Source organism: Galeopterus variegatus, unplaced genomic scaffold, assembly GCF_000696425.1.
Source record: "Galeopterus variegatus unplaced genomic scaffold, G_variegatus-3.0.2 Scaffold5774, whole genome shotgun sequence".
NCBI classification, from domain to species: Eukaryota; Metazoa; Chordata; class Mammalia; order Dermoptera; family Cynocephalidae; genus Galeopterus; species Galeopterus variegatus.
In genome coordinates, this window is record NW_007731885.1 from 26830 (window position 1) to 38801 (window position 11972).

Below are 11972 nucleotides of genomic sequence, written 5' to 3' on the forward strand. Positions count from 1 at the left end.
TGGATGGATGGATGGATGGATGGATGGATGGATGGATGGATGGATGGATGGATGGATGGATGGATGGATGGATGGATGGATGGATGGATGGATGGATGGATGGATGGATGGATGGATGGATGGATGGATGGATGGATGGATGGATGGATGGATGGATGGATGGATGGATGGATGGATGGATGGATGGATGGATGGATGGATGGATGGATGGATGGATGGATGGATGGATGGATGGATGGATGGATGGATGGATGGATGGATGGATGGATGGATGGATGGATGGATGGATGGATGGATGGATGGATGGATGGATGGATGGATGGATGGATGGATGGATGGATGGATGGATGGATGGATGGATGGATGGATGGATGGATGGGTGGATAGGTGGATGGATGGGTGAATGGATTGATGGATGGGTGGATGGATGGATGAATGGGTGGATGGATGGATGGGTGGATGGATGGATGATAGCAGCACCAAGCTAGCTCATCCCTCCCTCCCTCTGGCTCATTTCTTTCCCAGGAAGGAGGAAGGGAGGTGGGGAAAGTAAAATTTAGGTGCATTTCCTCCCAAAAGCTGTTCCTCTTCTTCTATGCTGCTACATACTTAGCTAGAAATAAATTTTGAAATTTTGAAACCATGTCAACAATGAGTTCAGCAAGTAGAAGAACAAAAGAAAATGATGAAAATATTCATGAGGACTTGAAAGAAAGATTTTCCTAGGATAAATCAAAGCACAGATCACTATTACCAAGCCCCAAAGCGGGCCTGATAGAGTCCTCTGCCTGTCTGGGCTAACCAGAGTCACACAATCACTCATTTGTGTGGTCATTCAAAGAATACTTTCCTTCTTCCAGGCACTGTTCGTGGTGCAGGGCTCCTAGACGACAAGACAGAGTCCCTGTGCTGGAGGAATGTGCAGCTTTGTGGAGGAGACAGATACAGAGACACACAAGCCGGGTTGGAGGAGGAGGAGTACAGCAGCTCTTTGGCCACCCTCTTAGAAGAAGAGGGGAGCACTGGGCAGCCTGCAGCTGCAGAACTTACCTCACATCCTTTAGCCAAAGCAAAGCCGCCCCCCAGTAGCAGCACGATGCCCCAGGGTACTTTCTCCTGGGTCACCTTCCAATCCAGCAGTGCAGGGGGATAAAATGGAGTTTTCCTTTCTGAGAAGAAAGAACACACACACACACACACACACACACACACACACACACACACACACATGGTGTCAGCAGCATTAGAAAACAAAAGAGGTATAATCAAGGGGGAATAAACCCAATAAGGACAAGGAGGTACCATCTCATACCTGTAAATTAGCTAAAATGTATGATAATTATTGTACCCATTGCTGGTGAGGCTATGGAGAAACTATTACATGCTCTGCTGATAGCAATATAAATTGGTACAACCTTTTTGAAAACCAATTTGAGGCTGGCTGGTAAGCTCAGCTGGTTAGAGTGTGGTGCTTATGACACCAAGGTCCAGGGTTCAGTTCCTGTACCAGCCAGCCACCAAAAATAAAGCAATCTGGCTATGTATTTTAAGAGCCATTAAAAATTTATGTTCTTTTTTTTTTTTTCCTTTTTGTCTTTTTTCGTGACTGGCAACAGATCGCAACCCTCAGTGTCACGCCCGGACCGGACCGGGACCGGCAACGGGATTGCAACCCTCGGTGTTGTGCCCGCACCTTGCTCAGCCAGTGAGCGGCTGGTCTGTATGTGAGATCCGAACCCTCGGCGGGAGCGCCGCCACACCGGGCCGGCCCAAAATTTATGTTCTTTTACCCCAGCAACATCACTCCTAGAAATCTATCCTAAAGAAGAAAATACCCTCAAAGAAAAAGCTATGTACAAGAAAACATTAATTTAAAATAATAAAAATTCAGAACAGCCAAAATGTTCCATAACAGAAGAATGGTTATAGTCCCTCAATGTAATATAATGTCATTATTAGAGAAAATAAATTTGAAGACTAGCAATAGTGGGAAAAGTTTACAGTGTAGTCCCTAGCAAAGACATGGAATTTAAACTGTGTGTGTTTTGATTATAACCATATAATGTATATGCATATTAAGAAAGTCTGGGAGGAAGAGAGAAAACAAAAAATACTGATAGCATTATAGGAAATTTGAAACGTTTTTCTGTTTCTGTCATAATATAAATAAGATTTCAAATGTTCAACAAAAGAGGAGATTTTGCACTAAGCAATACCTAGGGAACATCTCAACTTCCCCAGGCCTTTGTAATCTAGCCAGTCCATTCCAATAGGATGGGGTTTTCCCCCTCCTGAACCCAGGAAAGGAGCCGTACCTTCCTCTGTCTGGCTGCAGAAATTGAACTTGGGCTTCTCTGAAGGCACAATGAATAGCAACATGGCCACAAAGATGGCCACGGTGGCATCTGTGGCGTACCTAGACGAGGAAGAGCATGGAGGATTTTTGTGCAAGCTCATCTGCTACAGTGACAGTCACCCAACAAACCTGCTCTAACTCTGATAGTTCTGTATCTAAATGCTCCTACATAAAGAAACAGGCTCAACTAGGTATGGAAACTGGAGCCCCCAAAGCCAAGCTCAGGAGTCAGGCTGCTGACTGAGTCCTGGCTGGAAACCAAGACCTTGTCCACATTCTTGGACACCAACTTCAGGTAACCCTGAACAGTCCACTTCCCTCTCAGCCTGCACTGCTCCACGGGTGAACTTCGTGGCCTCTTTTGTACAAGATTCTCTAGAATTTTAGGTCCACCAGGGCGACCACAAGGACTCTGGTGCTGAACCAAACACACCTTCCTCGTAGCATAGCCAGCAACAGGCAGCGACTCACCCACTGCTTCTGCCTTTTCTCAACTTTCTTCCATTCTGGCAGAATCTTAGCCAGGAGAAAAACTACATACACCCCCTTTTGCCAAGTCTCTAAGAAGCTTCTTGACCCCTGGATGTGTGTCTTGGGAGGCACTTGCCTGGGTTTGAAGAAAGATAACAAAGGAAAGATGGCAAAGCAGAGATTTGGAAACCAGAGCTCTGGGGGCCCAACCTTTAAACCCAACAAATCTATCACAGATCTGGCCACCTGCCTGGCCAAGTATTTTCAGCTCAGCCTATCGGAGGAGGAGAGGATGCTGCAGAAATGCATCTGTGGTCCAGTCATGAAGATTGGTGAGAAAAAAAAAAATGAGTCAAGCATCCAGCAGAGCACTCTCTGAAACCCAAGTCCAGAACAAAGAAGTGCCACAGCCAAGCAAGGGGCCTGCCCTGGATTTTCCTCTCGCCCCCTGCAGCTGCAGATGGCAGCATTCAGGCACCAGCGCCCTAAGCCAGAAGGTTCTGCTGAACAAATGAATAACTTACTTTGTCTCACCCTCTGCCCAGGCGAGCGACAGCCAGCCAGGCATGAAGCCAGGGTCTCGGGAGAACCACAGGACAACCAGCAGGAGGAAGCAGATGAGGACGTTGACCTCGGCAAAGGAGAAGGGCCCCAGCTTCCTGTACTCCGCCAGCAGCACCTCGTAGGCAGCCTTCTCGCTGCTGCTCCTCTCTAGCCCGCAGCCCCAGGATTTTAAGCTAGAGAATGCAAAGATGGGAGAATGTCAGGGCAGATTGTTTGGTTCGGGGCTGGTCAGATGTAGCCTGAACTTTGCACAGCAGAATGTGGCCGAAAGATACATGGTGCTGCCTCACCTGTGTGGGCCTTGAGCTAGTCCCTTCCTCCCTCCCTCCTCCTCTTTCTCTTTTATCCACCTCCCCTGCCTCCCACGATGCAGTGGGAAAGAGTCTCTGTTGAGAAACGGAACTCTGTGTGCCCAGTACATGCCCCAGGGGTGCCCCCAGAGGAGGCCCAGGATGGTACAGGTGAGGTGGCCAGTCTCAACCAGGGATCAGGGACAGCAGAGGCAGCAAAGGAGAGGATGGCCAGGAGGATGGGAAGCTGAACAGAACAGAGGAGGGGGCAGGAGGATAGGACTCAGAAATAAGCAGAACTGAGGCCATCACTGGCAAAGGGGACCTGGCAGGTGTCTGGTCACCTGGAGACCCACTGCTCCAGGGTCACCTGGGGGAAGACTATGAGAAGTTCTGGAGCCTGCTGGAGATGGGACCAGAGCTCCTTACATGCTCCCCAAGTCTTTCTCCTCTCACCTTGGCCTGGAGCTACCTTCAGTGGTGCTGGGATGCCAGCCCCCATCACAGAGGAAGCTCAGGAGGGTACAGGGAGCAAGGACGGGTCCCGGCAGCCTGGGTCAGAAAGGAGCAGATGTGTTCTTGTGTTTCAAGGAGCTGGAGGTGTACGATTAGGGATCCAGGAGACCCTGGGGTTAGCAGCAAGCGTAGCTGGTGCATGAAGGAAGCCAGCCCAAGCTGTGCTCTCAGTGGGTCCCCTAGAGACCAGTGCCCATGGCCAATGGTGCCCTGAAGGACCTCCCCTAGGGTAGTGTTGGCAAAGGGGCAGAAGGAGAGGGGATTCTTGGGGGAGTTCCAGAGGGTAGCTCAGCTGTGGAGAGGGGGTAACTGGGGCCACTAGTGCACGGGATGCAGGCCCTGAGATATTCTCTGAGGATTCCATTCACGTGCTCTGGCCACTGTGGGTCTGAGTGGGTGGGCAAGGCCAGGGGCAGTGTCCCTGCAGAGCCCTCCTGTGAACCACCTCTGAGAGCATGAGGGCCATGCCAGTGACCATGGCACAGCCTGGAGCACAGGGACACAAGGATGTCAGGACACAGCCTCCTGGGGTGCTCGGGGTCAGGAAAGGAGGTGGCACTGATAGGATCTCAGGTCTGCACAGTCGGCCAGGATCTTCCTGCTGGACAAGGGGACAAGGCTGTGCGTCCCAAGGGTCACCCACCAGGGACACCCTCAAGATCATCAGGCATGGGGATGACTCTGCTGGCATGGGAGAGACCCTTCTGCCCTCGTACCCATGCCTCCGGAGAGTCTATGCTCTACCAAGCACCGATCTGCTGCCACCTGTCATCCTAGAGACTCTGGGGCTGGGACAGGAGCTTCAGGTTTCCAGGATAAGTGGTGGCCTTGGTATTCCTAGTTGCCCAGCATGGAGCCCAAGCCTATGTCTGGGACTGATGGCACATCCCCAACACAGCAGTTACAGACTCTGGGGCTGTATCAAGTATGCAGTCATCCGATGTCAGTCCCCACAGTGGTGCCACCAAGCTTCCCGGCTTGCTTTCGTTCAGCAGTTACACTCTGATCTCTGGGTTAAATTCATCTGGTGACCACTGGGCTAACACAAGATACAGGCAAATGGATCAAGTTGGCCTATGGGAGCCCTGGGGTTGGGGTGGGGACCAAAGTGTCCTGCAGCAGAATGCCCTGCACTGTGATGCACCACAGTGAACTTGGACTGAATATGCTGCAGCGCCAAGGAGAGTGGGAAGGGTCTGCAAACCCCCACATGCCTCTGCCATGACAGGGGTCCAGAAGAACCCTCATCCCTATTTCAGGGGGTGAGCCTGGTTGGGACAGCTCCTTGGCTGGATGTGGCCCACAAACTCAGCAAGATACTGTTTTTCTGGATTAGGCTAGAGGCCAAGATCTTGACATTGTCTCCACAGTAATCCAGATTTGGAACTCAAGTGAGAACAAGATGTGACAGAGGTATTTCCTGTAGCTGAGACAAGTGCTCCCTGGCCTCAGGTGAGTGGTCCAGGAGGCCACAGCAGCATGCAGGGATCATCAGGTCCTGGTATGTGACAGGACGTGGCCTGGGCCAGAGCACTGCTCCCGTCATTCAAACTGAGTGTAAAAAGCTGTCCTCTGCCTTCCAGATCTGAACCTAAACAAGGCTAACTATCCCACCACGTTCCAGGTCTGAGCTAGCGCAGCATGTCGGGAAGGGGCAGGACTGAACAGCAGCCCTGCACCCCCCAGGAGCAGGCTCTGCAAGTCCTGATGCAGCAGGCGCTCTTCAGGCTCCCCGCTGGTCAAGGAACTGATGGGTGGGGGTTGCGCCAGGCTTGGTGAACCTCAGCTCCAGGTTCTTGGCTGGGAATTCTCAGGGGTCTGGTGTCCAGGTCCAGCTAGATGGGAAGATGACGATGCCCTCATGGTCCTGGGGCCAGGCCAGTTCCCTCCTCTTGCTTGGTGGGTCTCTTGCTTGCTTTAGGGCAATGCCCAGGCCGCAGCTAGTACTGCTGACACCTAGTCATGCCCAGGTCTGGAGGCTGTCCAGAGCAGCAAACCTCAGCCTCCCCAAGAGAGCATGTAAATAGTGGGGGCCAGACTGCCTGGGTTCCAATCTCAGTCCCACTGCTTCCAAGTTCTACAACCCTGTGTAGGCCATTTAACCTGTCCAAGCCTCAGGTGCTTTATCTGTAAATTGGGAATAATAATAATAGTACCCACTTCACAGGTTACTTATATGAAGATTGCGTTCATATACGAGAGTGCTTAAAAGAGTGTCTGGCACATAATAGGCCCTCAATAAATGTTGGCGTTGTTATTTCTTTTGCCCACAAGGAGACACAGATGCCCACCTGCAGCGGGCTCAGGGGACTATTTCCAGATAGGCCCACTAGCTGACTTTTGTCCTGGTGCAGATTCAAGAAGATTCAAAAAGCAGGGCAAAGACAGCTGCTGTCAAAACCACGCTGGACAGGCAAGCACCCAGGGCAGGGCGGCGGGGGCGGGGGCAGTGAGCACTGCCTTATTGTCATTATTCTGACTGTTCGGAATGTGTATGGCAATTTTTTTTTTTTCCTTTTTGTCTTTTTTTCGTGACCGGCAACGGATCACAACCCTCAGTGTCGCGCCCGTACCGGACCGGGACCGGCAACGGGATCGCAATCCTCGGTGTTGCTCCCGCAACTCGCTCAGCCAGTGAGCGGCCGGTCTGTATGTGGGATCCGAACCCTTGGCGGGAGCGCCACCGCACTTCCCAAGTGGCGCACTGTAGCAGTGCGCCACCGGGCCGGCCCATATGGCAATTTTTTAATGGCAGTTTTCAGAACCGTTCCTCCTTCAGAAGAAAACTTAGTAAAAGGCCCATCTTCCCCATTAAATCATGGGTTTCCATGGGCACTTTTGCCTCCCAGCTCTGAGGTCTCTTCCCTGCGGTCACACACACCCCTGTCTTTATGTGGCTCAAGTCCCTGTGATCAGGGCACAGAGCATATGCACTTCTCTCTCAGCTAAGAACTTTCTATCCCAGGGTGACACAATCACCTTGGCACTACCGGTAAATGTCGTGTCTTTTAAGTTATTTTAAAATAACTTTTCTAAGGTATTTGTCAACCGCATGTCATGGTTTCTGTCCAAAGTCTGGATGCCGTCCAGGGTGACCCTTGGTCAACTTGCCAGAGTACTGGGAATAGGAAGGCAAACTTTCCAGGACAGGCACGCTGCTGAGAATATTGGTGGCATTTGGTAAAGGGCTGGGTTTGCATTGATTTGAACATTATCAGGAAGTTTGCTGTGACCTGGCCTAGCGGACCCATGTGACCAAGTGGAAGTGTGTCCAGCAGTGTTGATCTGGCATGTAGGCACAAGCTTCTCTTTAATGGCTTTAACCCACATTGATGACACACCTGCTCTTTCTCCACGGGCCGGGAGCTGTGCTGGGTGCAGTGGTCAGAGAGGCCCTGGAGGAGCTCATGGCCGTGGGGGAGGGGCGGCACTGGAACACACAGAACATACTGGAAAACAAGTACCCTAGGATAGGGCAGGGTACCCTGGGATATGCCCAGGGGAAGCTCAGGGGAGCCAGCAAGAGATTCTTCCAAGATGGAAATGGAGGTGAGGGGAAGTCAGGAAAGGTGTCCCTGGGGAAGCAGCATCTGAACTGGTCTTGAAGCCCTAGGAGGTGGGAAGGGAGGAAACAGCATTCCAGGAAAAAGGGACAATATGTGCAAAGGCACAGTGAGCAGCCTGGGGTGGTCAGGACAGGAGGGCAGACTAGCAGGAGATGGAGCTGGAGAAATAGGGCCAGACGCAAAGAACTTTGTAGACTCGCCTATTGAGACTGAGGGTTTTTCTACAGGCACGTGGCATGGTTAGACTCTTTGTTCTGGGAGCAGCTCAAACTTACCTGAACCCCGTATAAATACACTGGAGCCACAGCCAGGCTAACAGTAGCATTATCAGCATGTTGGGGAAGGCGAATCCAAACCAAGAGGCAAAGTTCACGAGGTCTTTGCTGTCAGGAAACAATCTGAAAGGAGAAACACTGGTCCACACCTGGACCCAGACACTGAGCTGTGGGCAGCGGGCGAGGCCCATGTGTGGAGACCAAGCAACTGCTGGACCCTGAGCCCTGAGAGGTGGGCCTGTGGGGGGGCCACATCTTCCCGAGGTTCAGCCACCCAAGTCCATTGCCAGGCATTACCCCCTAATCAAATGGGGGCCCCAGAACATGGCTGTGGCACAGGACCAGGCTGAGCAGTGACCAACTGACCCTTCTGTGGGTGCAGACCCTGCTGAGAATCCCATGAAAGTTATGGCCCATCCTCCAGAAAAGTACACCTTATACACACATTCATATAATTTATCCAACACCTTCAGGGGCCCACGGGTGCCTCAGAACTCTCACCCTGTGGGTTTCTGCAATGGAAGGGCCCCATTAGGAAAGCAAATCTTAGGGTGGGACTGGAAGATATTTCCTGGGGGCTGGAGGAGGGTCAATTCTGGCCCAGGCCCTACCTCCCATCCCAGGCTCTGCCAGTCCCAAGGGCTGCCCCCTTTAGCTCAAGGGTATCAGCGTAGAAATGGAGCTTTCCCTACTTAGCCCAAGCAGGCTGCTTTTCCCAAAGGAACTTGAGGAAGAACCATAAAGATATCATTATGGAAACAATCCCAGGATCAAAACAATCTGGTTGTTGAGCCTCAAGTTTTTGCCCGGACAGGCTCCAGGCCTGTCCTTCCCACCTCCCAGCTTCTGCACCAGCCGCCCTCCCCACCCCTGTCCAGAGCTCTTGTCTGCCCCGTATTTTTGTTCCTGCCCACTGCAACTTGTACGTGCCTCAGTTAATGCATCTGTTTACCAGACCTGCCTGGAACCCTCCAGACATCTGCTGCCCTCAGCAGACCATGAGTATCCTGTGGGCGGGACCCAGGTTTCTCTCCCTTTTGTGATCCCAGCCGCACCCAGCACAAGGCTGAACAAAGAAATGGGGTCCTCGTGGCCTGTGTCCCTTTGTGACCACAGCTGGAAAGTTCCAAGCCACCCCCGTGGTTTACCTGGTGCCTCACAAGGGGCTACGTCACCTCAAGGGCAATTTAGTGGGGTATACATAGTGAACCAGAGGTGAGGCAACGAGTGACCCAGGTCCAGCACTTCACACCATCAGAGACCCCAGTGTCATAGGCCATCACCATTCACAGCCACAGTCGGTGAGCCAAAGGCAGGAGAGCTTTTAGGGGTATCTATATTCTGCAAGTTTTAACCAAGGCTCCTGGCATCTGGGACTACATTGTCATCTCCCATGACTTCAGCTCAGAGCTCAATCCACAGTCCCTCTCTGAGCCATAATCCCTGAGCCCAGGAAAGGAAGGTGGGACTTGTCCCAGGGCAGGAAGCAGCTTTGATGTTAGCTCCTTAGCATTAGTTCCCCACCCCGTCCCAGGGCTTCTGAGTGGGTTCAGGATTGCCAGGACACAGACATGGATGGGAGAACATCTTCCCACCCCTCCAGGGCCCAGCTGAGGAGGAGGGAGAGGTGAGTAGGTCCCTCCACCCTTGGGACCTACTTTGTCATCCCCAGAAGATGTGGCTAGTGACTCACTCATTCATCTGGCCCAGGAGCACCACGTTGGGTCCCGTCCCGGTCAGAGTGGCGGTCCCCCCGATGCTGGCCGCATAGCACACACACAGGGTCATGGCCTTGCACATCCTCTTCCTGTTGGAATCCTCCCGCTGCGCCATGGCAGGGCCTTCAAAAATCACTTGGTTCCCTGTGGTAGGCACACCGCTGCTAGCTGAGCCAGTCAGGGGGGCTGCCCACCCAGTACCAGCTCCTGCCTCTGCTGCTAACCCAAGAATTGGGTCATCCAGCTCTGCCAGACCCCTTCACGTGCATTGCTCAGCCACCAGTTCCAAGTGCAGTCTGGCCCCATCTGCCTTCCCAGAGTCACCTCCCAGGGCTTCCCCAAGACTCCTCCGTGTTTCATCCAAATTCAGCAGCTGAAAACACATGCCCCCTCTCCTGCCTCCTTGCTGTTGCTCCAGCTCTCTCCTCCATCTAGGGGGTATCCAAATTCATCTCAAGCGCCTTCTCTGCTGAGCAAGGCCTCTCCCTTTTCTGAGCTCCATCCATGTCTGGCTTAGGGCATTCCCGTGGCTTCCCAGAGTCAGGTGATTTGTCCAAGGGGCTCATTTACACTGCCCCACCAGGCTCCGTGAAAGTCTGCGGTAGGAATGTGTCTGGTTCATCTCTGTCGCACCAGGACCTCACCCGTGCGCTGGCTATCAGGCCACCAGCCATGAGCCATGAGCCCCTAGGACTGGGGTGGGGAACAGAGCAGAGAACAAAGCAGATGCTCTCTTGCCTTTCCTGAGCTGCAGCCTAGCAGGGGAGCAAGCACGGGACGCCAACCCCAAGACCGGGGGAGCAGAGAGAGGAGGGATTTGACCTGGGGGGTCAGACAGGCCTCCCTGAGGATGAGTAGGAGTAGCAGGGGTGAGGGGCACCCAGTAGATGCTCAAAAGATGCCCACATGAATGATCAAATGAATGCTTACTTGTTTCTGTGATTGGTGGGAACCGAGGGTGGAAACTGTTGTAAGTTTTACTAAAGGAAATGCAATGCTCTAAGCTCTACTAAAGGACCTACCTTTTAGGCAAAAACTCACATCCCGGGCTGGCCCGGTGGCGCACTGCTACGGTGCGCCACTTGGGAGCGCGGTGGCGCTCCCGCCGAGGGTTTGGATCCCACATACAGACCGGTTCCCGCTCACTGGCTGAGCAAGGTGCGGGCGCAACACCGAGGGTTGCGATCCGTTGCCGGACACGAAAAAAGACAAAAAGAAAAAAAAAAACTCACATCCCTAAAACTGATGAAAACAGCATTTCCTAACTTCTTTTTCTCTCTGCATGTTTAAAGGAAGGTTCCAGGGAGCAGGGAGGGAGAAGGAGGTGGCCAAAGTGTTTAGCAAGAGAGGGGAGGCTACCCCTGTGGTGCCTCGGCCAGAGGCTCACCTGGCAGCTCACCGGCTTTGCCCTTGTCCACCAGCTCCAGAGCCCCCAGGCCGGCCTCAGTGGCTGTGCTCGTGGCCCCCATCTGCTGCAGCACGGCCTCCACGATGGGCACCATCATGGCCGTGGTGGCCGTGTTGCTGATCCACATGGACAGGAAGGCCGTGACACCCATGAAGCCCAGCATCAGCCTGCAAAGGGCAGGAAGGAGAGCCAGAGAATCCCCCACCCCACCCCTGCATCCCCAGGGAGCAACTGGGGGCTAGTCCACTCCTGCAGGGATGCGAAGGTGCCCGGGCCGATGCAAGACTGGGCGTTCCAACAGGGGGCCACAGTTTCAGCGCCTCCCCTCCTACCCTCTTTCTTTTCTTTCTTTCCCTCCTTCCTTCCTCTCTCCCACAAACATTACTGATGTCTGCTCTGCTGGCTGCTAGGGTCACCAAGAGGCCTGGGTGTTGTTCTAAGGAGCTCCCTGCCCAGCAGGGGTAGCACGGGCAACCAGACGGTGCCAACTCAATAGAGAGTTTGCCCTAGTATGACCTAAGGGTGTGCTGGAGCAGCCCTACGTGCAGGTAAGAAAATCCCCACCTGCCCCCCTGACCCTTCTTCTCCTCTCATAAGTTCAGAAGGGCTACACAGAGTCAGCCTGCAGGGGTGGGGCGGGCCGGGGAGGGAGCTTGGGAAAGTTTGACTGTCCTCATGGCTGATCCTTCCCACCCTGCCACCGCTCTCCCCACACACACTTGCTCCCCTCCACCCTCCATGGACCAGATCAGAAAAACAGTATCCAGAAAATACTCTCCTTTGCTTATAACAGCCCATCTCCCACCCC

The 11972-nt window shown here is 53.1% G+C and overlaps 1 protein-coding gene across 4 annotated transcripts in view; it reads right to left on the bottom strand.

Annotated features, from left to right (window-relative positions):
- SLC13A5 (solute carrier family 13 (sodium-dependent citrate transporter), member 5) overlaps positions 1–11972 on the bottom strand; it is a 27157-nt gene that overhangs the window by 6592 nt on the left and 8593 nt on the right. For 3 of the 4 annotated variants that reach the window (XM_008589948.1, XM_008589949.1, XM_008589946.1), the window contains 7 exons: positions 11144–11331; positions 9732–9900; positions 8039–8161; positions 7498–7500; positions 3352–3564; positions 2316–2416; positions 1051–1169 (listed from right to left, as the gene is read on the bottom strand). In XM_008589948.1, coding sequence (XP_008588170.1) covers positions 1051–1169; positions 2316–2416; positions 3352–3564; positions 7498–7500; positions 8039–8161; positions 9732–9900; positions 11144–11331 — 916 coding nt within the window. The remainder of the gene's footprint in view (positions 1–1050; positions 1170–2315; positions 2417–3351; positions 3565–7497; positions 7501–8038; positions 8162–9731; positions 9901–11143; positions 11332–11972) is intronic. The other variant, XM_008589947.1, reaches the window with a different exon arrangement.